General features: G+C 37.4%; 1 protein-coding gene across 2 annotated transcripts in view; it reads right to left on the reverse strand.

The window, feature by feature from the left end:
- Positions 1 to 408: 408 nt before the first annotated feature.
- Positions 409 to 27263, reverse strand: part of LOC752031 (NADPH oxidase 5) — a 38001-nt gene continuing 11146 nt past the window's right edge. Inside the window, exons 1-13 of one of the 2 annotated variants that reach the window (XM_030996520.1) lie at positions 25732 to 26602; positions 22913 to 23027; positions 17825 to 17975; positions 16452 to 16662; positions 8198 to 8439; positions 7395 to 7583; positions 6506 to 6687; positions 5459 to 5650; positions 4786 to 4918; positions 3062 to 3996; positions 2122 to 2328; positions 1577 to 1843; positions 409 to 1044 (exon numbers count right to left, since the gene is read on the reverse strand). In XM_030996520.1, coding sequence (XP_030852380.1) covers positions 913 to 1044; positions 1577 to 1843; positions 2122 to 2328; positions 3062 to 3996; positions 4786 to 4918; positions 5459 to 5650; positions 6506 to 6687; positions 7395 to 7583; positions 8198 to 8439; positions 16452 to 16662; positions 17825 to 17975; positions 22913 to 23027; positions 25732 to 25811 — 3036 coding nt within the window. In that variant the 5' untranslated portion in view covers positions 25812 to 26602 and the 3' untranslated portion in view covers positions 409 to 912. Of the gene's footprint in view, positions 1045 to 1576; positions 1844 to 2121; positions 2329 to 3061; positions 3997 to 4785; positions 4919 to 5458; positions 5651 to 6505; positions 6688 to 7394; positions 7584 to 8197; positions 8440 to 16451; positions 16663 to 17824; positions 17976 to 22912; positions 23028 to 25731; positions 26603 to 27263 lie in introns of those variants that run through there. The other variant, XM_030996518.1, reaches the window with a different exon arrangement.

Genomic DNA, 27263 nt, shown 5'->3' on the forward strand with positions numbered 1-27263 from the left:
TGAAACGGCAAAGCTTCCGCGCTTCGCGCGGGTGGGGATTCGTTAGAAGTTAGAGAAAAGTGATCTGTCACGTCGTGAGACGTTGTATAAATTATGCCTTGATGCCGCACAATGCACAAAGACGGTGGTCCGGTACTTCACCGTAGTACTTGCAAAAATTATCTCGAGTGTATAAAGTGTGTCGTTATCGGGGGCGCGGCTAGATCTTTTTCAGTGGGGGAGGGGGGGGGAGGGTGTAGAGGCCACCGATTACCGACAAAACGAGCCACCAATTACCAACAAATATAAAAATGCCAATGTCCAAATGCCTACAAATTTAACCCTATAAACCCGGGGCCAGATACTAATTCATTTTTTCAGTTCCCCCCCCCCTGGCCCCCAAGCCCCCCCCCCCCACCAGTACGCCAGTGTTGAAATTGTCTTTGAGTTGATTTCTCGAAAGTAGTTGCGATCGTGTTTTACATAGCCTATGAAATAAATCTGCCTATGAAATAACAAGAGCAGTGGCGTGGCATGAATCTCGTCAGCAGTGAGGGACTCTGCGATCATTGGGAGGGAAGGGGGTGGTACCAGAAATATTGATTGACGATATGCAAGAGAACAAGTCCAGAAAATGATGGGATGGTATGGAAGGGTCGTATCACTTTTTTTTCGCTCACGTCACCCTTCCCATCTTGCTCTATTTTCACCATTTGATAGGCGATGGTGGGGGAGGGGTTTGTGGGTGCCTTCCCCTTGCAGCCATGGCCCCATGACCCATGTAGCTATGCTACTATGAAGGATAATAAATACGGCTTATAATACAGAAGGGCCCGCAACACTGGACCTCCACTCTTATGCATAGGAAAATTGATTGAGTTGTTCAAACGTCCACTATTCTGTTACTATTTCACAAAGAGTTTGGTCCAAGGATTAGAAGTTCTCCTTTCTGAAGTCCATCTGATATTTCAAACATTTAGTTCGGATAATTTTTCCAAGAGCAGGAGAGCCACAGAAGAACACGGTGATTCTGCCTTTCTCTTGCCGTTTCAGATTCTGGAAAACCTGTATTTGGAATCAAATACAAATAAAAACATTGATCATAGATTACGTTTATGTTTTAAAAAAGCCAGGTCTTTGCAAGTCATCACTGGTGCAATATATGACATATTATTTGTTTTGCTTCTTGCCCTGTGCCTATGATGATTTCTTTCTCTAAAGTAAGGTAAATAGAAGCATGCTATAACAGTGGGTCAGTTTTCTGCTAATTTTTTGGTTTTTATTATCTCATACTTCAAAATAGTTGTGAGTAATACTGTTTTAATAATGAAAATGCAAACCTGAAACCAAAGCGGAGCAAGGAATTTAAAAAAAAAGGGTAAGGGCGGGGGGAGAAGAAAGAGAGAAAGAGAGAGAGAGAGAGAGAGAGAGAGAGCGATGGACATAGAGAAAGAGAGAGGAAAGAAAGAAAGAGAGAAAAAGAGACAGGGACAGAGAGAGAGAGAGTGAGAAAGAGAGAGCGAGTTTGTACGATCGTGAATTCGTACCCAGTTATTTAATCATGGCAAGTGTAATTAAAGAAAAGATTAAAACGTACTTCTTCCCAATTCGGCCTTCCCGGCTGGGTTCTCGTCATCAAACCCGTGATCGTATCTCGCTTATTCTTCTTATGGATGAGATCGAGAGCGACGTGGAGTCCGATGGCCTTCATGTCACTGGGTGAGAGAGCTGATGTCATGTAGAGATGGATGTCGAGAAAGCGACCTGCTACGGGTATCTCTGCTTGTTCCATTTCTATGGCGTTCAGAAGGCTGATAAACCACTCGAAAGACAGCTGCTGACGATTGATCCAGAAAAAGTCCACCTTGGAAAAAGAGTTATGACGAAAGAATATAACTAGAAGTATCATCATCATCATCACCATCATAATCATCATCATCATCATCATCATCGCCATCACCATCATCATCGCCATCATCATCATCATTATCACCATCACCATCATCATCATCATCACCACCACCAATATATTAGGAGGAGCAATGTGAGATGGCAAATATTGTATATATAATTAATTCATAATTAGGTTTGTCAAATAATGATATCGGCATAGGAAGAGTAAAGCATACTTCTGAGTATTACCTTCTTGGTTTTAAGTATAGTTGCTGCATCAGCCACCCAGGCATGATGACAGTTTGGACAGTGCTTCTTGGCTGCCTTATATCTCTCGTGGATGCTCTGCAGAATAGAGGCAAACGGTGTGATACCTATTCCTGCCCCGATGAGTACGGCATGTTCAGCCTCCATGATATGCTGCGCAGGTGCCCCATACGGACCATCTAATATAACCTGCAAGATATATCATTTATCATTAAAATCCTGACCAAAAGAGATACACGTTCAGATGATTTGATTCCTATTCATATTGTCTTTTAGGCCTTGAGGCCTTATATTTTCTAATAATATTTTAACAAATAAGAACGTAGCATCCATCTAAACACTGCTGCAAGTTAGGGATGCAGTACATATTTAGAAAATAACACTTGGAACATCATTCACCTTGGTACTTGGTAGGATTCCTCCAAAAGACGCCGTAAAGGTGTTTAAACTGGAGGTGTGTCGTTGTGTGCGGCCACCAACATAAGGTGCTGGTTTTAAGTTGGTTTTAAGCGCAGATTTCAAAGTATTTAAGGAAGGTTGGGCTACAATTATTTAGGGAGATCTTTTCCGGTTAACTCCATTTTGAAGGACGGACAAAACGTGAATTTGTCACGTAGATACACAGCATTATGTCTTGCTGAAGAATATTGTATTATCTGCTCGTGTAAACATACATATCTTTTTCAAAAGAGTTTAAGGGATCATCTTTTATAATCATGTTAATTGTAAAGTGAGTAATGTTCTTCTATGCATTGTCTATATTGTATACAGTATGAGTATCATGTATTGTACTTTGGAACGTAAATGATATCACACTAATGGACATTATGTATGTTTAAAATATGTATGTTTGATATTTGATATAGAAATCAATAAATCAAATCAAATCAAATCAAATCAAATCAAATCTGTAATACTTTACCTCCATTCCTGTATGCGGAGCACCACCTAGACTCCTAGCAACATCCAATGAGTGCAAGGTGTGATTCCTTCTTAGCTTCTTACGACTGTTCTTCTTGCTCAACGGTGGACCTGACTTCCTGCCCACATTGTCATTGAGTTTCTTAGTAAATAACCTCCTACTCAGACTAGAGTCCGTCCTTTTAATCATCACCGGTGGTACTTCAGTGGTGTCTCCTTGCGGTGGGTCTGATGCAGTCGTGTCTAACGCTGTTCCATGACCGTTTGATGCCGGTATAGAAGACCTCATGGCATCCTGGATGTCTATGCTCTCGAGTGAGTTCAAGTGCTTCAGTTGGAAGCCTTTGCCTTTGACGAATCTTGACTCGGTGGTTCTTTCATCCACCGCGGTGACATGGGACGGTGATCCTCCATCTCTGACGGGGGGTTCGTCAGTCTTAGATGTAGAATCACTGGTATTCACAATACCTGGTAACTTCACTCTCTGAAGAGACTCGCTCATTTGTTCCGATAAAACATCATCTTTCCTATGGCTATTACACGGAGTCCCATCCACAAGAGTCGTCTTCGTAGCTTCGGCATCGATCGGCGATTCGGGTTCGAATCCCGAGTTCATTTCACCACTGATGTTCCGCTTTCTACCACTCGCTTTCTGAGGAGAGCCTTGACCAGTCTTACGTAATGGCGAATCTAAGGGGGTATCCCTCTGGCGAGATGGTGACCCAGAGGGCGTGGTCTTGGTAGAACATACTTCAGCTACAACATCTAATGGTTTGTCCATGTTCCTGTGGTTTAGACATGTAGTGATGACGTCATTGTCGATGTCACAAGGATCAGGCTCTGATTCTCGCAGCTGAGCAAGTTCACGTTCTTTAAACACATCGTAGAGTCTCTTTGTCCAATGCCCCAGACATCGTATGTGCAGGGATAAGAACTCTGGGAGAGTCGCAAAAGAATTATAAAAGAGATAAGAATCAAATCACATTTATCATGATAAGTACAGACTCAGAGAAATTTCATGAGATTGTTACATTGCATACTTGCTTTTCGTATACCTTAAGACTTATTTAATTTCAGCATGCAGTTTCAAAACTTAATTTTATACACCTTGAATTATCTATAAGGCAGTTAAAGCAAGTCCCTAATGTCTGTTGCACATGATGCGTCAATTCTGTTCCAGTCATTTTGATGGCAATGGTTTCGAATCCCACCGCTGCCACCATGATGAGTTTGAGGGTCTTAGTAATGGAAGATAACTCAGGATAATTTAGAGTCGGCAGTCTGGTTTGTTATGGTAGACATGTTATTTATTCAACTACAACGGATACTGGATATTCGGATGTGTAATATCGTAACAAATTCCATTGCGCCATTACCTGCGCTAATCAAACCCGTCTGGGCAAGTTGGTTCATACTCCTGCGACCCATTTCACGAAGCCTTTTTTCAATGACAAATGACAAAAATCAGTGACAAATCTACTGATAACCAATCAGAAGCAACGATTTCACTAGCATATACCGGAAACTGTCATTTGTCACTGATGACAAATTTTGTAAAATGGGGCCCAGTAAAACAAAACAATCTTCACATTGTTCGTTTTGTATTTCCTCACATGACGCAACACAAGCCGCGCCACTCGCTGACGCAGCCCTACGTCAGACTAATAACGCCTCGTGTTCAACGGACAAAAGTTTGAATAAAATGAATGAGAAATGTTTTCCTACCTAGCTGTTCTGGCGCACTGCTGATAGTGAACGGATGCCACTCATGAGATGCTATGGAAGGGATATTGACATAGATGTACTCTCCAGCGTGAAACTTGAAATTCGCGGGACGCTGGATGACAAGATGAACAACCTGTGAAGGATTTATCAATTTGTTTTCTTTTAATTTACAGTAATCAATCATTTCAATCTACTTATGTTAGCAAAGGACACCAATAATCTATCAATTTTGATGTTGCCGTTGTAGTGTGGTACGGTATGTAACTGAAACAGCTCCCGCAGGACTTTTGTGCCCAAATATATATATATATATATATATATATATATATATATATATATATATATATACATGTATATATATATTTTTGCATTTTGGATTCATTGGGGTCCAAGCTATCACAAATTGATGGGGTTCAAATTTTCCCGAAGACACCAATATACAAATTTCCTTATAGCGCTTTATATAAGCCATTTTGGCGCCCAATATGGACCCCCAGGAAATGAAGGAGGGGTCTGAAAATTTGAACCCCATCATTTTTGGCCAATTCGGACCCTTTTGAAGCCAAAACAGCAACTACAAAAAAAATAAAAAATAAAAATAAAATAAAAACAAATGGATCAAACGAAATTGAATTTTGACGTCACAATAAACATAAAACATATTATTACTTACGTTAGCTGGTAGCACGTATCCCTCTTGGATATGGATGATGCCAAACCGAGCTCTTCTATACATGCGGAGACGTAAGAAACGTTCTGCTATGTAGATCATACCTGGGACAATGAACCACATCCAAAAGTACTTGGAATGTATGACGAGCAAACACCAGAAGATGATACACAGCTGATGGGTCCAATAAAATACCTGAGAGAAAGGGAAGAACACCAGTCAGGTAAAAGATATTTACACCATTCGCTATGGGTTATAGTCACTCTTTATACGGGAAATAAAACAAAATTTCTATTTAAAAAAAAAACAATAATACAAAAAAATAAAAAAAATAATTGTCTATATGTGAACTCTGCTTCGTGTAAAAGATATAACGGAGCTTTTAATGCATAATTTAGATATGAGATCATGGATCGATAAACATATCGCCAGTGTACCTGAAATAATAAAATCGGAAATAGCCCGATTTCAACGAAACCAAATACTACATCATATCTTTCATGGAGAGGGCATATTTCAACGTTATGAGCCAAAGTTCTAAATCATTATTATGCTTTCCAAGAACTGTTTATGTGACTATTTGAGAAGAAAAAAAACAGAAAGAAAAAAGACAAAGACAAAGACAATTGTATCAGATACCTTTAAACATTACGTCATTTAAAAAAATCTTAGTACGAGCACACTTGCATTTAAATTATTAATACATGACATTGATGGTAAAACATCAAAATAAATTTCATGAGCCACCAATCATGATTTCAGGTATGAATACAATGCATCATCTATGAATCATCTCTAGTATTCACTGTATGGAGCTCAACTGATCGGTGGATGAATATGATAGTAGTCATATTTGTAAATCGCTTAATATTATGTTTCCAAGCGCTCTATATCGTAATTATTATTATCCGGGTTATTAGATTTCATTGCTATAATCCGCACAATCTCCACTTTCTGGGGAGTATTCAGACCAGGCGCCATTTTACAAGCGCACACATGCCAATCCGACCACATTAACATTGGCATCCCACCTGGTACCCATGATCTTACTTTGAAATATCCGTTTCTCCTGATGAAAGGTAAGGAGCATAGTATCATGACGACGAGTACCACTACCAGCACCAGACCAGTGATGTTACAAGCGCTCTCTACCAGCCCAACACCAGGCACAGGACGGGTTATGATCTCCGTGAGCGTCGTTTCATTCAGCATCTCTGCATGGTAGATCAGTCCTGTCAATAAAAAAAACCCCTGGACCTGTAATATTCAAAGCAACTTACATCCAAGTGTAAACATATACACTATTCTTGCCGTATTTATTTGTATCTTCCAATGATTTCCTTCTGTTACCATGGTAACATGATACTAAGTTACTACTGCAGCACTGATTGTAAAGATACAAACTGGATTGCTCGCATTTACAACCCTGGATTGGAATACCTTTAGTGTTGTAAAAACTTTCAAACCCGTGACGGCGCCCCCTGACACTATCAGAGCTATCTTTAATCAAGAGTTTGGACAACTTAGTTTCAGACTTCGAGTCGGTCACTACATGGCGTACATTCTTTTATTTTTTGCTTGCCTAACATAGCAGTATTCGCTATATTCACCAACCTGAACTGGGATGGCCAAACTCTCATGACCAATGGGTCTGGACATTATTGATTCGTTTAGCCCCGTGAAATAGGTCAGGGGGGGGGGGGGGGACTGGGATTAGAGCAGGTTACGGGTCAACTCATCTTCATAATAAGTTATGATCTATTTTACTGTGTATTATTTGTCTATATCTAAGTTTTGTTGAAATGCTTTTTAAAACTGAGCTTGTAAAACTTGCAATGTAATTTAGCTTTCGGGCTACCATTTTGCAGTTGTTCTAATAAAACCATATACTACTACTAGTACTACTTATTGTTAACAAGTACTGTTTTGAGTTCCTTACCGATGTTGGTAAGATGACCGGCGACATGAATAATCGTCAAGATGAGGATGAGAACACCTACAACTTTGTGGATGGTGACATGCTGATCGAGAGGGAGCACCGACATCAGGAATGTATTACGTAATTGCGTCAGCAGCTTTCGAAGCATCAGAACCAGCACAAAACAACAATTGAAACTAAGACAGCGACCTGTGCAGTGATTAAAACAACATAATTTTATAGTCATTTACAAGCTTTTACTGTTTCTTCTTTTGTTTTCGTAAAACCAAGTGTATAAATGGCAATAAGATTATTGCTAAATATGATGAAAATAGTTTTGTTGCTTTAAAAAAATAATTTATCCGTGGAATGATGATAATTGATTTATAAAGATCTGCACCATAATACTTATGACTTATCTCAATGATGAAACATGCTACAATAAAAGCAACAAGAAATTGTAAAGAATATGGAGATATAGACAAGGGGGAAAGAGTGTGTGTTGTGTGGGATTTGTGTGTGTGGGTGTGGAGGGAAAGATAGAGAGAGAGCGTTTGAAGAGAGAAAGGAGAGAATGAGTAGGATAAGAAGAGGAGGAGGAAAAAGAGGTAGAAGAAGGAGAGGAGGAGGGAGAAGAAAAAAGTTAAAGAAGGATAGAAGAAGAAGAAAGGGAGGGGGGGGGGTGAAGAAGAAAAAAGGAAGAAAAAGAAGGAGGAGGTGGAGAGAAGAAGGATGAGGAGGACAAGACGAAGGAGGAAGAGGAGAAGTAGAAGAAGAAGAATAAGAAGAATAAGAAGGCAAAGAAGACACAGATCTTAACCCACCTGTACTTCTCGCGATACAGAGTGCCACTGGATGCCTCTCATCATCGATGCTTTGATATCCTTCATAGGCACCCCATGCTGCCAGCCCAGCGTTGATCATCACGAAGACGGCTGCGAAGGTAATGACCGAGAAGTGATTACGGAGTGTATGATAGCTGCAACATGTCGAGGTAGCTGATTCTGGTTGGTGTTTCTTCGTCGGGTCATCGTCGCTGGTTTGAGGGTTTAGCCACTCAGCAGCACTTATGATGAAGAAAAAAGAGATGAACAAATCGTACATTAGTCGACTTAGAATGGAAATAATAGGGAATAGAACAGAAAAACCTCAAGTTCAACTGATGCAAAATTAGCCTAGTATATGACCATTGCATAAGATTTAGTTCCTGATGATGATCGTAAATTCAGTTAAAACCCGAAAATGATTCTAATCGTATTTTTCTTGAACGGTGATATTTATAAGATGAATATGACGTTTTTATTTGGTTTGAGATTGATACCTAAACGTAGGCCTATCAGAACAATAGTTTCTTCAATATTTATGACTTTATAAGCCTTTCCCGGACTCTGACAGATTTCTAATCAGTCTCTAGATGACGTGGTTGTTTATTTATATGGGACTAACGGGGTATGATTTATATACGGGCAGTGATGAGAATCATTCCAAGTTTTCACACTAGACAAATAATATTGTAATAAGTGTTATTGTCCTCAATTATAGACGATCAGGAAAGTTCGTGATTCTGTATTTGCTTGGAATGGCATTTTGTAAAGGAAAATTGATCCAATTATGTTAACAAATTGGAGAACATCCCCTCCCCGCCCCAAATGTTTTCTATTTTCTATTGGAAGTTTAGCTGTTGTGTAGGACACACAAGATGAATCAAGAGTGATTGATTGAGGTTTTTCAAAAATTATGAAATGAATACTCCGAGGAAATGATGACCTTGTTTCAGAGCCCTGTGGAAATTAGAAACGGATTATCCTGATGTCTTTTGAAAAGAATCAATAAGACAATCCGAGGAATTATTTTGGGAATCGAAACTGAATTTAATCCGGTTTGATCGATGATCAGATCACTACATGACGTCTTCATCATAACATACAAAAGGTCAAAGGTCATGATTATTTTGAGAAGATGGTATTTGACAGCTACATGTACATGTAGTACGAGAATACTTTACGGGTCTATTACCATTGCTATGAACTACCTGTAAGATCAGTGAGTTATATGGTTATATCAAAGAGATACTGGTTATATTAATGTAAATCCATAATACATCAACAAGATGGCAATGTGAAGATGCTCTATATGATTTCCAAACCAGCTCAGTTGGAACCGAGGACCAATGCAAAGGCTTTTCTTTCAAACCTTACCAGCAAACGTTCGACACTCGGTATAACATTTCAGGCCTATGAATATCACACCATTATATCATGGACCTACTAGGTCCATGATACTGTCAAACTTCCTTTAGGATAGGAAGTTGATTTCTCACGAGAGTTACATACGATAGTATGTAGAAAGTCGCATTATGGGTTTTTAAAGAATGTTAAACTTTTAAATATAAAAATTAATTTCGTGACTTTGTCAATGCATTATTTTTTCCCAAACACTTTGGGCCGTCGAATTCATGTACATGTACTACGTATTGCATTATTTCTATGCTCATTTTAACATCACCCTTACACCCTATGTAGGACACCCTTAAAAGTTACTTCATCTTGAAAACCAGTAACATCATCACCATCACAGTCACTGGCATCGTCCTCTACATCATGTCATATATCATCATCCATATCACAAACGCCAATACTTCCATACCACACCAAACCATCATCACACCCATGCACCACCACTACCACCACCACCACCACCACCACCACCACCACCACCACCACCACCACACCCCACCACCACCACCACAGCCACCAATATCGCACCAATCACCATCTCAATCATGACTTCCAGCCAGCCATAGTGACTCCCATCACCCCTCCATCATTTCACACCCTTATACCATTATCACCACACCCACCTCCATTTAAATCATTACTCCAAGCCAGCCGACCACCTAGATCAAAGTCGCGCTCTTCCACCTGTTACCATCCAGGAGATTAAATCAACATCGTCGCAACCTACCTGTACATTGATTTACGTATCCTAGGGAGTCTTAGGGTCCACGGTGCCTCCCACATAGCATCATCACCAGTCGCGTTATCTAAAGATCTAATAAATAGGTCACGAGGACGATAGGTAACCAGGCGTAACCTCCATTCTAATAATGGTATAATAACAGGTGAATTGGAGTTGGGGGAAACTCCTTTGGTAGGTAGAAGAGTTAAGGGAAACCGCCACCAGCATGCAAGCGCTATGTAGTCCGCCTTGGTTTTTTGAATGACCATAACAAGTAACTGAAGTTTATGTAACACATAACCTCGATTTTTGTATGTTTGGCTGTTTGAAACAATTTTCCATAACCAGGATGTTATTACAAGGCACCGTTTCTTGACAGAATGCCAGCATACTGACCTTACAGGGTTCAGTAAATGAAACAGTAAAATCAAACGACTTAAAAAACAGCAACTTACGAAACTGTTTACGAGTGGGCATATGTTTTTCTTCAAGCATTAATGTAAAATTTCTTCTGACATGAATTCATGAATTAATGTAACGAGTAGATTTGAAGAAAACTTACAATGAAGACCGCTTATAGCCTAATGTTACCATGGATACAACTATCGTAACTACAATAAGTTTAGGAGTGTTTATGAATTGCCCAACGAAATTATTATTTTTCCTTTTAATTATATGAAGTCATGTTGTCTGGTGTCTATCCTTGGTTGACAGTGCAAAACATTAATTATCACATACATGGCGGCTAATCTCTTAATCATCAAAATAGACATCATATTTCGACTATAATCAACTCGCTTCATCACACTTTAATTAACCCCCGTTTTAAAGACATATACATGTACACGTGAAAATGCGACATTAATTACTTTTTGTTCTCTTTTTCTGTCAGACTTTAAATTCACTACTTGTTTTATCTTGCTATCATGTAGTTATGTATGTACGCGAAGTCATCGTTTTTAAAACTTCAAATCATGTATATAATGATTTAATCTTCTGTTTCGTGTTTTCTCGCAAATAAATTTCAATCTAAGATCATACACCGACAAGCATTTGTTTTCAGAAATCAAGCCCCTTTGGATTCACGTAATTAAAAGTACGCAGTAGTTTTATGTGAATGGACCAATCAGAGGGTTTACTTCGAATCATGGGGTCGTCGAGTTGGGTCGGGTGGTCGCGTTACCCTACCTTGTGTGGAAACATATCATGGGATCTGCCCCTTTATTCATAACATGTCTTGGTGATGTTTGTGAAATAAAACCCTCTCATCTACAAATTGTCTGGTCCAATTTATCCGACACTGAGTGAAAACCATACGGCAAATCTACGAAAGTTCGCGTCATCTTCCGGTTTCGTTTCACGGAAAGTCCTGTAACGCGACCACCCGTCGACCGAACGCGACGATCCGATGATTCGTGGTTAGCCTATCAGAGTATGTATAGGGAAAAAATGATATGGTATTAGGGGTTAAATTCCCTGTTATAATTTCTAGCAGATAAGCTTTTGCCATTGCATTAGTTATTCCCACCACCAAGCATAATGACAAACAAGGTACGTGCTCACTGCTCAGACTTGATTAGTCCTTCACTAACCACTCTACATTGCTCTCCACATTTCAAACAAGTGAATAAAAAATATATAACTTTCATTATACTGAAACAAAAACTAAATCAACTTGTTTGCAAACTTAATTAAATTGCATTTTTGACGCCCCTTGGAGGAAGGATTTACCAACGAGAGTATTTGATTTTTATTTCGGAACTTAACCTAAATTATGCGGAGTGACTAGTCAAATTTTGCTTAAAGCACATGACTTACAGAGATCAGTGAACGAGTGCGATTCAATATGACGTTTGCAATAATTAATATTTGTACAGTATGAAGGCCTAATTGAAAATTTGTGCACGCTCCAATTTGAAAACACCTGGATGTAATAAGTATTTACACCCAATATAGAAATGCTGTGTTCATTGAAAACTAATGTGGTTCTGGCTCATCTGCGTATTCATCGTTCAGTTGAATGATTTGCCAGACATCCATTATTTTCATTCCATTCACCTCCATATCCATCCATTCATCCACTAATCAATCCATCCATCCTTTCATCCACTGATCAATCCATCCATCCATCATTTATCAAAAAATTAACAACACAATATTACATGTATAGCCAGTCCAAATCACATGGATATACCATTTAGTGAGACGAGGACAGATGAGGGAAGGGGGAGTGAGAGGGAAAGCGAAAAAGAGGGTGAGGGGAGAATGAGAGACGGAAAGAGAAGTGAAAGAGAGAGAGAGAGAGAGAAAGAGAGAGAGAGAAAAGAAAGAGGTGAGAGAGAAGGAGGGAGAGAGAAAGAGAAACAGAGAAAAAAGAAGAGAGAGAGAGAGAGAGGGAAAGAGAAGAGAGAGAAACAGAGACAAAGAAGAGAAAGAGAGAAGGAGGGAGAGAGATTTAGAGAAGAGCGAGGGGAAGAGAGACAGAGAGACAGAGAGACAGAGAGAGAGATTTAGAGAAGAGCGAGGGGAAGAGAGACAGAGAGACAGAGAGACAGAGAGAGAGAGAGAGAGAGAGAGAGAGGGGGAGAGAGAGAGAATTGACACAGGGCGGGGTTATCTATTTTGGTTCCATTACATTTGAATTTGGCAAAGCTGCAGATACAGTAGAAAAGCATTATTGTCACAGGTCCCGACATATAAGCAAGAGTACGAAAAGGCAGGCACATCAGATTGATGAAAGTATACATGATACAAAATGCGGCAGGAAAGCATCTTTTAAAGGCAATGATATTTGAGGATGCATGAGGAAAGTCATAAAGATTGAATATATCGAAATCATTTAGAAGAAAAAATATGGTGCAGATGGGTTGGCGTAGCAATGTGAAGACCGCTTGTCTATAAAGCCGTCTTCTTTTCTCCGAAGATAACAATTACATGGCATTCTTAAATAAAGATGACAGTATTTTAATCGTTAATGACAAATTCAAAATATTCTCTTGTATATTCAAGAATAAAAGCGCATATTATTCAGGATATTATTGTGATGCAAAAAATGAAAATCATAAAAACATCAGTAGAGAAGTTATTTACTTTGAGTCAAGCTTCGATGGAACGTTTTAATGTTTTTCAACACCCAAATGTTGTTCTGCTGCGATGAGGAGTGTATTGGTAGTATGCGATGCAGTTCTCTAATTCACTAATCCAATATATCGCATGAATATTCATGCTGAATACGCAAAAAGGTGTTCTTGATGAAATTGAGTGGATTAACAATCATGCAATTAAATAAGTAAACATGTGGCATGATTTAATTGCGGTTCCTAAAATAGACTGCATGCGATGCAAATCTTCACGCTGTGGATGTTTATTACTGACCTCAAGGCCAAGCGGATTAAACTGATTACAATATTAAAAAACCGGGAAAAAGCAACACGTCAGCTTTTTAATAGCTTTAATGTTCTCTTTGAAGTTGACTTGTCATGTTGTTACATTATTACATTTTTTTAAATGAAACGTATCGAACATTTGCATGTATGAGACTCAAGCGGGAGCCTTATATTGACTTTTGGATGATAAGCGGCAATGTCAATGACAATTAGTTTGATATTAATTAATTAAACATAATTTTTATCAAAACCAATCAATGTATTGCTTTTTATATACACCATCTGAAACGTCAAGGTAACTTATTTTAGATTTATTTAATTGATTTTTAATGAACCATTCGGCATTCATTTTCTAGAATCGGATTCGATATATACGTTTCAAGGACAAGCAATTTGATGAATCAACATGTATTTGATCCATTATCTTTAAGGGTATTTTAGTTGATTTAGCAATTGCTTAATTTTCCATTGCATGGTTAAATATGATTGCATTTATTGATTTTAAGAGCTTAAACGATCACAACTTAGTATTTACATTACTTTTGCAACCACCGTCAACATGCAAGCGACATACATTTTTTAAAGCACCGATTTGTAACACAATGAAAGCAGATTCTATGTTAAGACTAACTTTATAGTAAACAAATCGAACCATAACCATATGAATCAATATATTGTTTTGATTAGAAAAATAAAAACATAGACTTTTCACAGTATATACATTCAGGCGCGTACACAGGGGGGGGGGGGGGGGGGGGTTTGGGGGGTTAAACCCCCCCCCCCTTTGGTATTTTTTTTTGTGTGTAAACCCCCCCCCCTAAAACCTCCCCCCTTTGGATTTTTTTTTATTAAAAAAAATAAAAAATTCCCATGGCTGACCTAAAATAGCTGACCGTACCCCCCCCCCCCCAACGGAGCAAAATGTCAAATTTTCAAATTTCGAGACCAAAAAAAATAAATGAATAAGTCTCCTCTTACCCCCCCCCCCCCCCCCCCCCGCTTATTCAGCGGTCGGCTGCGTCGTTGCGATTTTTTTGGGACCAAAAGAAAAAAAAAAGTGACCTCTTACCACCCCCCCCCCCCCCCCGCTTATTCAGCGGCTGGCTGAGTCGTTGCGAAATTTTTCGGCCCGATTTATAAATGTTAAAACCCCCCCTTGAAAAAATCCTGCGTACGCGCCTGTATACGTTTAAAAATGAGTCAGCAAAATATAATTTTACGAATACACGTTAAAAATTTCAGCTCATAATGACGATAATTTTACAATTGCAAACTTATCTTGGGGCCTTCATGACTTGGCAATGACTATGATAACATCTAGGAACTAAAACTGCTTAAAAACGTATCGTTATACGTATACACCTTTATTTTCTTTGATAACTCTAAGGCGGACAATAATAACGTAGTTTCCGTAGTATAACAGACACACAGTCCATTTTCTCTGTTCTCTAATACCTCAGAATAACTAATTGTGTTTTCTCTTTATAATGAATACAGGGGGATTGTATGCTATAGCCTATTTAAAGGAAACCAAAACCTTCATACTAAGTTACTTTTATTGTAAAGCTTAAGATATTTGAAAAATATCAGTGAAAATTTAAACAAAATCGGGGAAGGAATAAGGAATTAAGAGCTTTTTGAAATGACTAGTCACTAGAGGGCGGTATTCAATTTGATGACATCATCTGTGGACAACTCTCCATGCCTTTTGTACATCAAATTTCATGTTTTTCCTTCTTTCTTGTGATTGAGATAATATACTTCCCTGAAAGCAAGATATAGAATGCAAAATGATATTCTACTTCACATGTTATGAAGTCGGATCAAGAACACAAATAAATACGAAGAAAACAAAAAAATTGTGAAATTTTATGTACAAAAGGCATGGAGAGTTGTTCACAGATGATGTCATCAAATTGAATACCGCCCTCTAGTGACTAGTCATTTCAAAATGCTCTAACTTTCTTATTCCTTGCCCGATTTTGTTCAAATTTTCACTGATTTTATTCAAATCTTTTAATCTTTACAATAAAAGTAACTTAGTATGAAGGTTTTGGTTTCCTTTAATATGCATTCACCTGCTTTCGTTCAAAAATATATTTAACGACGTTTTCAATATATCAAGAGGGTCAGATATTCATCATAAAGCAGGCAAAAAGCTGTAAATTTTTCATTATGAATATCCTTGGATATTAGACTGACGTCATCGATAACTGAGGAGAGATCGACGTAATAGCCAGGAAACGTCTGAACAACGTAATATTTCATTTATATTTGGAAAAAACTCTCTAAACTTTCATATTCTTCTTAACATCTGCCATTGCCATCATTCGCGCAAGGATGGTTCAGTTTTCTTGTTTTCTTTCATCGTCTTTCAGTGATATTTCTTTGACTTTTTGTTATTCAATTCTTTTCTCCACAAACGTACCAAACGCGACAATATATGCTGGGTAGTGATGGTTTAAGATCGTGATCAAAATACAAAACAATAAAACAAGAGTATGAAAATAAATGCAATGTTTTGAATGCCACTTAGATCTTTAAATTTACTTTTGTTCTCATTAAAAAAAGTGTCATAGCTTAAGGTATTGGTAGATCATTGGCTAAATGAGCAGATGGCAATAGCAGTTGTTTATAGCTAGGCTCATTATTATCCAGGGAACATAATATCTAGGAACGAAAAAGATTGAATTCGGAATATTTTATAAAATAACGTCACCCTTCCCATTCTAACCTGATGCTGAGATTAGCAGTGATGCCAGGGTACCGCTGGAGCTGCTCAGAAAGCTCTTCAAAGCTGACCTCACCATCGCCATCGACATCGGCATCGTCGAAGAGAATTTCAGTGAGCTCCGTCAATGTTTCATCACTCAGGGTCAACGCACTTTCAGCCGTGCATGAGTGAAGTACTGTCTTGAGTTCATCGAAGTCAATGAATCCGCTCCCTGATAGGGTTACAAAATGATATGATTTGATTTTTGTAGGTTGTCTTTTTAGATGTCATTTTAAAATCATTCATAAGTAACAAGGTCACATAGTGCCATTCATTAAACACCTCTCTCTCTCTCTCTCTCTCTCTCTCTCTCTCTCTCTCTCCATCTCACGATCTCTTGCTCCTTGTAGCTATTACAACCCCCTCAATATCTCCATCTCTCTGCCCCCCCCCTCTCTCTATCTCAATATAGCTTTCTCCTACACCAATGTTAATTTGCCCTTCGACGTATTTATTTATGTCTATTATGAAATCTCTCAATCGGGCTCCTTGTCTGATAATGATTATAAACCCGTCACAAGATCTTCTTTTAATACTGAGTAAACCTACTGAGGGAGTGTGTTAGAAATGGCCCAGCATCATCTTCAGCTGAAGTGGGAAGGCGCTTATCTTCTGTATACACAAACCTTTTTGAAGTACGTCACATGAAGTTGTACTCTTGTATATTATGATCGGTCGGGTACCAAGGATGATGAAGATGGGTGGAATTCTTGGAATGGATAATTACTATTTCTAATGATGATGCACTGGTGAATAGCTTTAAAGGTCACCAATGTACATAGACAACTTCATATTGAAAGAAAATACAACCTTTTATAAAAATGTCTCAGAGAACATCTATTTTATATTGTAGTCGAAACAAATGAGGACCACGTTGAAGGCCCATGGCTCAGATACATTGTTTGAAATATCAATGTCGTAGCTATGGAAGGGCATGGGCACGGGGTCCCTAACTTAATCTCGAAGAAAAAAATGATAAGGGGGACACGGAGGAAAAGAGAGAAAGGAAAGATGAGGGAAAGGCAACGTGAAAATAAAATGATATTACCCCCTACCACATTCTATCACTTGACGGCACTATTCTTTTTGATCCACCTAGTAAGACTGGTGCCCTCAGAGCCCCGTCGATAACTAGGTCCATTCTATGCCCCTGTCAGACCAGGGCCCTCTTTCATAACAATTTCAAAAACAAATTCTAAATCTATATTACGAATTTGCTGTCAGCCAATCAAATATACGATTTCAGTAGCTTATAACAGTTTGTGTAACATGTTATTGATAACAAGTTTTGTGAAACAGGGTCCATTTATGTATTTTGCATGCATCGAGCTTACCATCTGCGTCATAAACCTGGAAGAGAAAGTGAAGTTTCTCTTGTTCTGTTCCATTGACAAGAAGCCGCAGAGCGCCTATCAGTTCCTTCAAGCTGATACTCCCTGACTGGTCCGTGTCAATTAGCTCAAAGAACCGCTCAGCAAAGAAGGACTAAATATAGGGGAAATTAAGGTGATCAAGTTTACTTGCACTATAGTTAATGTATTCTTTATTTCATTCTCTATAAAAAATAACATTGAAACATACAAACATGATATACAGATAAAAGATCGATTACAAGAATACAAACGGAAGGAGCTAACAACATTTTATGGGAATGTGGGGATAACAAAAAGGGCAATTAGCTTTATGAACGTCAACCCCTTAAAAAGTATACACTGTATTGTTAAGGGGGAAAGGGAAAAGAAAAGCAGTGAAAACCTGAACACCAGGCATTCAGAGTCGATATAAAATTTCATGCTAAAGGAAACAAAATCAAAATGTTTTGTAAAACAAATCTATCTACAAATCTAAATCATGAGTAAGATCGCACTGATTCTCTCAATGATCCTTCATTGGGCGATATGTAAAGGACTTAAAATAATTTGCTGATATATCCATGCTGTATTTTCATTCATTTATTCATTAGAACAAATATATATATTATTTTGATTCTACTATAATACGGTTGTTGTCTTTAGTCAATGAAAATAAAACAACATTTTAAAAAATTCCTGTGGAAAGTTGAAGAACAGAATGATACCAAATTTGCTGAGGTAATTCCGTCCAAGAATTCTTTTTACCTTGAAGCTTTTTGTAAAATATAAATATAAATAATATTTTTATCTTAATTTGACAAGCCAAAGCAAGAGCACAAAGTGATCTTGAAAACGTTATATATATATATATATATACACTGAACAAAATATATTCGCTTTCTTTTCATCATAAATACTAAACCTTCCACCTAACATGCCTCCATGCAGCTCAACCCTTTCCTACAAACGTACTTCGCTCTGTCACTCTCGACTTGACTTGGTCACAAAGTGAGTGAAATTAATCAAATCTCAATTTGAAACATTCAATTTGGAGGGATTGCTAATGGCTGCAAAATACGTCAAAATGATTTCCCCTGCACCGATATGAGGTTATTAAGCTCTCATCCGAAAGTCATTGAAAATACTGGTTAATATCAGCAAAAACATCCACAACATGTATGCCTAGCCGTATACAAGGCTAGGAAAGTCATACACTTTTCATTACAATGATTTTTATTATTAACAAAAGCACGGCGACATTTCAATTTCGATGTCGGTGCTAATAAGCAGTAAAATAAAATTACATTGTTGGTCACATTTTTATTCATATTATTGTCAGAATAGTTCACTCTTAAATTGAATAATAGACAATAAATGTTAAACCCCAAAAGCCGAAGTCAATTTCGCAAACATAGAACCAATTTCAACCAGAAACTATACACATTCTATAGGAAAAACGATTTTAAAAAAAATAAAAAAATACATGTATATGTTTACGTATACAAAATTTCGATAATGAGAGCGATGTTCTTTGGTATGGTGAGTGAGTTATAATTAATTTAAATTAAATACTTTAACTTTGTTCGGAAAGCGTAGCTGATGCTTTTGATGTAAAGCGTTTTCACTCTGAAGTTGATGACCTTTCTCCATGACAGGTTACTTAGGGTGCGTTTAAAGATAAACTTGAGTTCTGGTAAAAAAAGAAAATGAATTCTCACAGAATCTAACGAAACTTACACTGAATGTTCAAGATTACAAATAAATGTCATGTGCCAAACAATTTTGGAAGAAAATGTATACTGGCTGAGTAATGAGCATAGAAAGATAAGGAAATCAGGGTAGTCCTAGCCCCGACACCATGTGTGTTGTCCCCATATACATCTTTCTGTGTAAGTGATTGTTACTTTACCAAGACTCTGCCAAATTTATGATGATTTTGATGACTCCAGAACCTTGCATTACACACCATTACTAACATGCTATATGATCAACTTTTCTGATCCATTCCACACCTTTTCTTTCACAATGCAATCGCATTACCAGAACTCAAGTTTATCTTTAAGCTTAAATTTTGAAGGCAGAATGAGCGATTTGTAACGCTCATCGTAATCGCAGTTCCATGGTGTACTGTTTATGCTCACTTCTCTGGCTCCTCCAGGCAATTCTCCCTGGGTGGCCTTAATTGGCCTTGCAGCTAGATTCGCAACCTTGAAATGCGCATGCTATGTAGACCATGATCCATGCGTAGACCCACTAGAGGTCAGTGCGTTGACCCCATTTAAACGCGTTTACAAATTGTAAACGCATCTTTTTGTGAGTTTACGATCGGCGATCGTGATCGCCGATCGTAAAAAGTTAAGCATAAACACGCCCTTAGTAAAATAAACATGCAGTTATGAAATTCAAAGAGTAGCCACTTATGTTAGCAAACAATTATTGAAAGGATGACTTAAGAGAAGACAATGAGGTACGAAAGGAAGCCAACATGTAAGTGCACAAAGTATTACAAAAGATGATTGATGTAACCAATGGCTAATGGAATGTTGCTATGTTACTGTTGTATTCTTCAAGTCCATTAAATAATTAATGGATCGGAACAAAAAGATGACAAACATTACGTCTTGGTTACATGTATATGTCGAGGACTTTTATCAAAATATCTCAGGAGGCTGAAGACGGGGCAGAAAAACATTATTGTCGAGAATTTTATCTCAATTTTTTGAGAGATAGTGTGTTTATCCCAAACAGATCATGAGACACCCTGAGGTCGTAGCCTCTGAAATAACATTATCTTTATCTCACATCGTTTGTTGAAATTGTCAATCATCTATTTCAAGATGTGAGCGAGCCAGCTTGATAAACAACAACTATCAGGATTCGATGCCATGGTCTAATCTCTGTGTTAGTGGTGTTAAGATATGGATGCATTTACACGATAGGTGGAGCTCAAAGGCAGGGCCGACGGAGTTAAGCCAATCAATTATGATCTCGTCTAGTGGATTAATCAAGCGATAAGCATGACAGCACTCAACCATCATTCCTGAACCGTCTTATGGAGGTCATGAAAAGGTTCAGCAATTAGAAGACCTTCTTTCAATTGCTTTTTTAAAATAAAATGATAAACTAAACATTGTAAACATGACTATTAATTTAACCCATTGTCTACCAGAACCGAGGGGTTCTTCTTCTTCTTCCTCATCCTCACCTTCTTCTGGGTCTACTGTTTCTTCTCTTTACAAAAATGTATTCGTCAAATGTAGGCAAATAATTGTATTGGAATGAAGCACATCTCATCACTATAGGTCTGTACAGATACTCGATACTCGTACTGACATCATTAGAATCAACAACTTTCATCACATCTTTATCCCGCCAAAATCTTCGGAAGAAAAAAGGATGAAATGTTGTTTTTCGTCTTGGGACTGGGAGAACCAAAACACAATTTGTTTCTCAGGCAAAGGGTGTCAGAGAGCAACTTAGAATAGATGTTATGGGACGAGGATATGAAAGACTAGATGTTAAGGTTCACAATACATGGCTGAAAGTCAAGCCCGTCTATAGCTGAGTTATGCCTAAAGCGTTTCATATGAATTATAAACGCACTTAATAATTTGCCGGGTGTATTTTACAAGAAATAATACAAGTTGTATTAAAGGTTAAGTTTCCCCGTATTTTGCCTAGTACTACGTCACCAGACACGTGATCGATGACAGGAAGGCTACGTCATTGAATACGTCATTGTACTGATCCTTTGTACCTTATTAAATATTACATTATACTGAAACGATCATGAATCGGTTCAGGGTCGGTTTAAAGTCGGTTTCAGCGGTGTGACTGAGGAGGTATGGCATGTATTTCGGAACTTGTCCCTTTCGTAAGCACAGTTTTATTTTAACGAATTTCATTTGGGCCAGCTATTTATAAATAAAAACGAAAATAGGTCATTGTATGAGGGGGAAAGGGTTTTAATGCAGATGACGATATGACGACAGTGGGTTTAAATAAACCATCACATATTATATTCCACGTTCTTGTTTTCTATCCTTTAAGATGGATACGGGAGAGGATAGACCCGTTTTTCTATCAGTTTAATAATTATTACCTTCATTATCCCGATATAGTGTCTGGAAATGCGGGTTTCAATGTAAAGTGCAAATCGATTCGAAGCCCCCCTATGTTGACTGTCTGACTTTCATTGATCCAAGCCGCTAACACCTGTTATTAACGAATAAACGATATCTTTATGATATCACAATGCATTCATGCCAGAGGCAATTTTGATGCATTTTCTTTTACACAAAAGGTTCCGCTTTCATACGCCGTCTCATGCCACATCGAGAGAAAGTGCCCATAGCCCCATACCATTAATTTTTTTCTTTAATGGAGTGTATTGACTAATCTGCATTTGACAAACCAATCAATAATTTTACCGAGCTATTAAAGGTAGATTTTTGTAAAAATGAACCCGCAGAGAATGACAATAATAACATTAATAATAATAATAATAATAATAATTAAAAAAATAGTAATAATAACATAACAAAAATAATAATAATGAATTTGTTTACCCATGGAAGCCTCATCAGCTGTTAATGCTGTTCTTTCTGAGGGCCCGGCTGGGATTCGAACCCTCAAACCTTGGATTGAGAGTCATGTGAATTAACCATTCTACCACGACACTCCTCCACACCTCAATATTCACATCGATGCAATTTCTTTATCCTTCTTTCATCATCATATATTTGTTATATACATATGAAATAAATACAACAAACTTTTAATGCAAATGAAATAATATTTCTGAAATTTAATTGAATATATATTTCAATGTTTGTATGACTTTTATAGAACAAAAACATGTAAGGAGAGCCTCTACACCGAAATTATTTGACATTCCCCAGGTAGGCCTATATATTTCTTTCCGTTTTTGTTGTTTATGTACCATTATTGATATTATTTAATGTCATGTTCTTATACTATTCATAAACAAACGGAAAAGGGAATTTAATGTATTTTTATATTATTCATAAACAACCGTATATTGGTTTTCAATGTATGAATACGACATACCTTCTTAACGTTCAGTGCGCTTTTGAATTCTTCCAAGTCTATCTGATTATCATCGCCAGCTATAGCATTAAATCGCTTCTCCAATTTCGCCAGCCATTTCTCGTCTCTTTCTTGCCTAAATGGTGAATAGAAGAAGAAGGAGAAGATGAGGAGGAAGAAGAGGAAGAAGAAGATATCATACACACATTTAGATAGACAGATAGTTTATTGGTTTCCACGATATCTCATTTTACGAAGAGTAACCTATTGATACAACAATCATCAAATCCAAACGATTACTTAGAAAATATTATAATACATTTCAATGAGGAACATTTATATTCCATTGTTTTCTATTTGATATGCCGTGGTAACAGTCGGATACTTTTTAAATTTTACCGAAGAATGTAAAATTAGATTATTGTGTCCTTGAAAAAGATATCATAAAAGGGCAACTTCAATGTTATAAACAATGACGCTTATTATTTATCTCGGACTTAATCGGATAAGCATTTGGCTATTTTCATCATTCATTTCACTGCCAAGAAGAAAAAAAATCTTGGTAATAACTAATAAGTGGCAAACAACATAATTTATAAAAATCAAATATCTTTTTCCACGAATTGGAGAATATTATATTAGATCTTAATGATCCTCTTGTAATTATGTGTGGGGATTGGAACCTACTTCAAGATTTTGATTCGGACTCTTGTAATTACGTTAGATTAAATAATAAAAATACTCAGCGCAAAGTTTTGGAAATGAAGAACAGTTTTCATTTAATTGATCCATGGCGCTGTACCCATCCAGACATAAAACAGTTTACCTGGAGACAACCTAGTCCTTTAAAACAAGGGCGACTAGATTACTTTTTGATATCAAACCAGCTATTTTCTTTAGTATCAGATTGTAAAATTAATAATAGCTATAGATCTGATCATGCAGGGATTAGTTTGGATCTTATGTTCGGTACTGGTCTAAAGAGACACAAATATTGGAAGTTTGACAATTCTCTCTTAAAGGAAGAGCAATATGTACAAACTGTAAAGGATAAAATAAAAGAAACTACTTTAGATTATATTGAAAAAAATGAACAAGATTATACAAGGTTTGAGGATATTGACAAAAACAGTTGTAAATTTATTCTCAATGAACAAGTTTTTTTTGAAATTCTTTTGATGGAATTGAGAGCATGTACTATTATATATAGAGTAAATAAGAAAAAAGAAATTGATAAAATAGAAAAACAATTAGAGGACAAGATCGAACAGTTGGAATTGAAGTTGAATTTGGGCATTAGTGATAAAGATAGCATATTAGAACAAATGATATCCCTCAAAGAAGATTTGGAGACAAATACCATACCCCCTCCCGCTCTGTCCTCTCTTTCTTTCGCAAACAACTTACTTTCGTCCTCACTTCCCCCTCTCTCTTTTTCTCTCTGTACTAATTTTCTGTACTAAATCAATTTACACATACAATAATAACCTCTAAACCAATTTTCTTCAATCTATTGTTCATGTGACGTCATTCAGTAGAACGATGTGAATTTAAGTGAACAATTGTTTCACAATCCACCTCAAATTTACACTTCTCTGATGAGTTTATTCACTCGATCTCGTACGTAAGTGATTGTAAGCAACTGATATGACCAGCGTCCAAGCTGTGTGTCTTGTATTGATCCTTCCCACCTGCGCTTAGTGTGTTATTGGATAGGGAGACAGGTGCATGGAATCTGATAGATGGTGTTAATCGGTGCAACAAGCTCCTCACCCTTTGGCGATACATTTGAACTTTGAATCGCTATGTTCTGAAGCTAATGACTTATGTATAAGAGGTCAATGATCCTAGGTGAAACGATTTTTCTCCTTTTAAACGTTTCGATTTATCTAGCATTGCATCGATCCTCGTGAGCGTTGATCTCATATATTCTATACCTGCCGAACTATCATCAAATGTCCATTCAAAGTGTTTTGGACATTAACTTGAATTGTACCGCCGAACGTATTGTTTACGTATCTTGTATTTTTTTAAAAATAAAATAATGAATATATCCCTAACCCTATGGCGATAAAATCTAAAACTAGGTGAAATAATGCAATCTTCTAAAATAATGTTAAGAGATAAACTCAACATCCATAAATAGCATTTATAAAACACAAAAGAAAAACAAAGGGAAAAAATTGATAAATTCTCTTTCTATTAAAAAATATTCATATTTTGACCTGCAACTTTCCAGTAAGCATTTTCAAGTAGTTCAGACAGACTGATGTATACGCCAAATCTATTGTCGTTTTTTAATCAAAATGTTAATTAAAACCTTAAATGAAGTACGTTAATTCAAGAATGCATAAATGTGGAACATGTATACAATGATGGAACATGATCAAAACTGAATAAAGACTCTATAATATCAGTGTAGCATGAATACAGTTTAACAAATTAATTTCATATTACAGTCAGTAACATAAAAATAAGTTTCTGTGTTCAGAGAAATATTTTTCTTCACATGTTGTTGTACAAGCAATTGGAATTGACCGTCGATCTCCAATTCTATATGTATATCTCCATCTATCTCTCTTTCTAGCTCTCCCTCTCTCTATCTCCCTCCCCCTCTCTCTCTTTCTCCGTATGTCTTATTTCCCTCTCGTTGTCTCCACCGAAATATAGATTCTCTATACTTTCTGTCATCCTCTTCTCATACAATAAAGTTCTCTGTATCCAAACGCTTATAATACTGTTTGACCAATCTTTTCCTGTGTTTGATCTCTTTCTCTCCCTTGCTATCAATCCACCTACTTATCTACTGAGCCATTCTCATCTCATCTCTTACACCTTACCTGCTCAACCTCCGTCTAAGAACCGACCATTTCCTGCTAATAAGGTGTTCTAACTCGTAAATACTCCCTCTTCTCGTCATCTTGGATAGAATTCTTTTTCCTCCTTCTTTGATCAGACACTTATGTCTCTTCAAGTGCTTCGATAGTGCTTATGAGCACGTAGAACGTGAAAAATCCAAACACTATGCTTCCAAGAGATGCCTACTCGGACTAGAGCACATCCCTGTGTATCCTTTGCTCTTGAAGGCTCTTGCCTGGATACTCGGTAACGCTGGTAACGGATGATGCGATCCTCTGGAGATGGTTTGCTATTTGCTCCCGATCAAAGACCATTCTCCAACGACGACCAGCAAACAGAGATGAACTTTCCGACCAGTCTCACAAAGCAAGCCTACCACTACACTAGGTAGCCCTCTCATGTTTATTACCAGTTAACTGCATCAATTACCCAACGCTCTGGTCCCTTCAAAAGTGGATGGGAGAGCGTTTGATTCACTTGAAAACCAACGGTACTTAATAGATAACACTATAAGGAGCAAATATCTTGACCATGCCGCTAAACGCACCAATGAAAGTTGCTCTTTACGCAGAGTATTTCGGTGATTCGGATTAAGGATACCTGCACGATGTTTGATGCTATCAATCCAATTGATTATGGGTCCCTGTAGAATATCAGTTTCCCCTCTCCTATCATTTCCTCACTTCGCGCGTGTTTCCCAAACACCCCTCTTCGAGGTCCGTTCGTTGTCATTAATAAGTTAGTCTTAACATTCAGACGTAGCCTGACTCTTTTCAAACCATGAAAGTTGGGGTATATTAATATCTTGAATCCGCCGAGGTATAAATCAGATCCGAACTAATTATCTTTGGTTCTTTGAACATGCTTCACATAATACTTGTCCTTGATTGATTTAAAAAAAAATTGTAAAGCCCATCGAAATATTGACGGTATGCGCCATATAAATAGGATTTATAATTATAAATTGATGATGATGGTGATGGTGATGATGACGACGAAAGTTATGAATTTAATCCAATTGTTCATTGAACAATTTAGATGAATAAATTTATGCTTCCCAGATCTCAAATGTTTTAAGGCTACATCCATTTTATGGATTTCCTTTCTTCAAAATGAATAGATTGTTGTTTACATTGCCAACTATACCTCAGATTATATCAAACGATGATAAATAGTTTTTCCTGACCCAAGAGTGTAAGTTGACATGTGCGTTTTAACCTACAGTTAATTAGTTCTTGCTTTATCGAAGTCAACGGTGAAATTAATTTGCTTTTTCTTTTTTCTAGCATGAGTGATGAATACAACATATGACGTGTCATGACGATTACAAATGAACATGCATCAGTTTGTCGCCATGTTTACAAACCAATTAGACATGCTAAGCACGTCTTTAGAAAGACATGACGCCGATTTTAATATTAAAGGGCTCCCTCCCCTCTCTCCCTCTCTCTCTCTCTCCCCCCTCTCTCCCCCCTCTCTCTCTCTCTCTCTAGATCTCTCTCTCTCCTCTCGC

Source organism: Strongylocentrotus purpuratus, unplaced genomic scaffold (assembly GCF_000002235.5).
Source record: "Strongylocentrotus purpuratus isolate Spur 01 unplaced genomic scaffold, Spur_5.0 spur5_scaffold_3, whole genome shotgun sequence".
NCBI classification, from domain to species: Eukaryota; Metazoa; Echinodermata; class Echinoidea; order Camarodonta; family Strongylocentrotidae; genus Strongylocentrotus; species Strongylocentrotus purpuratus.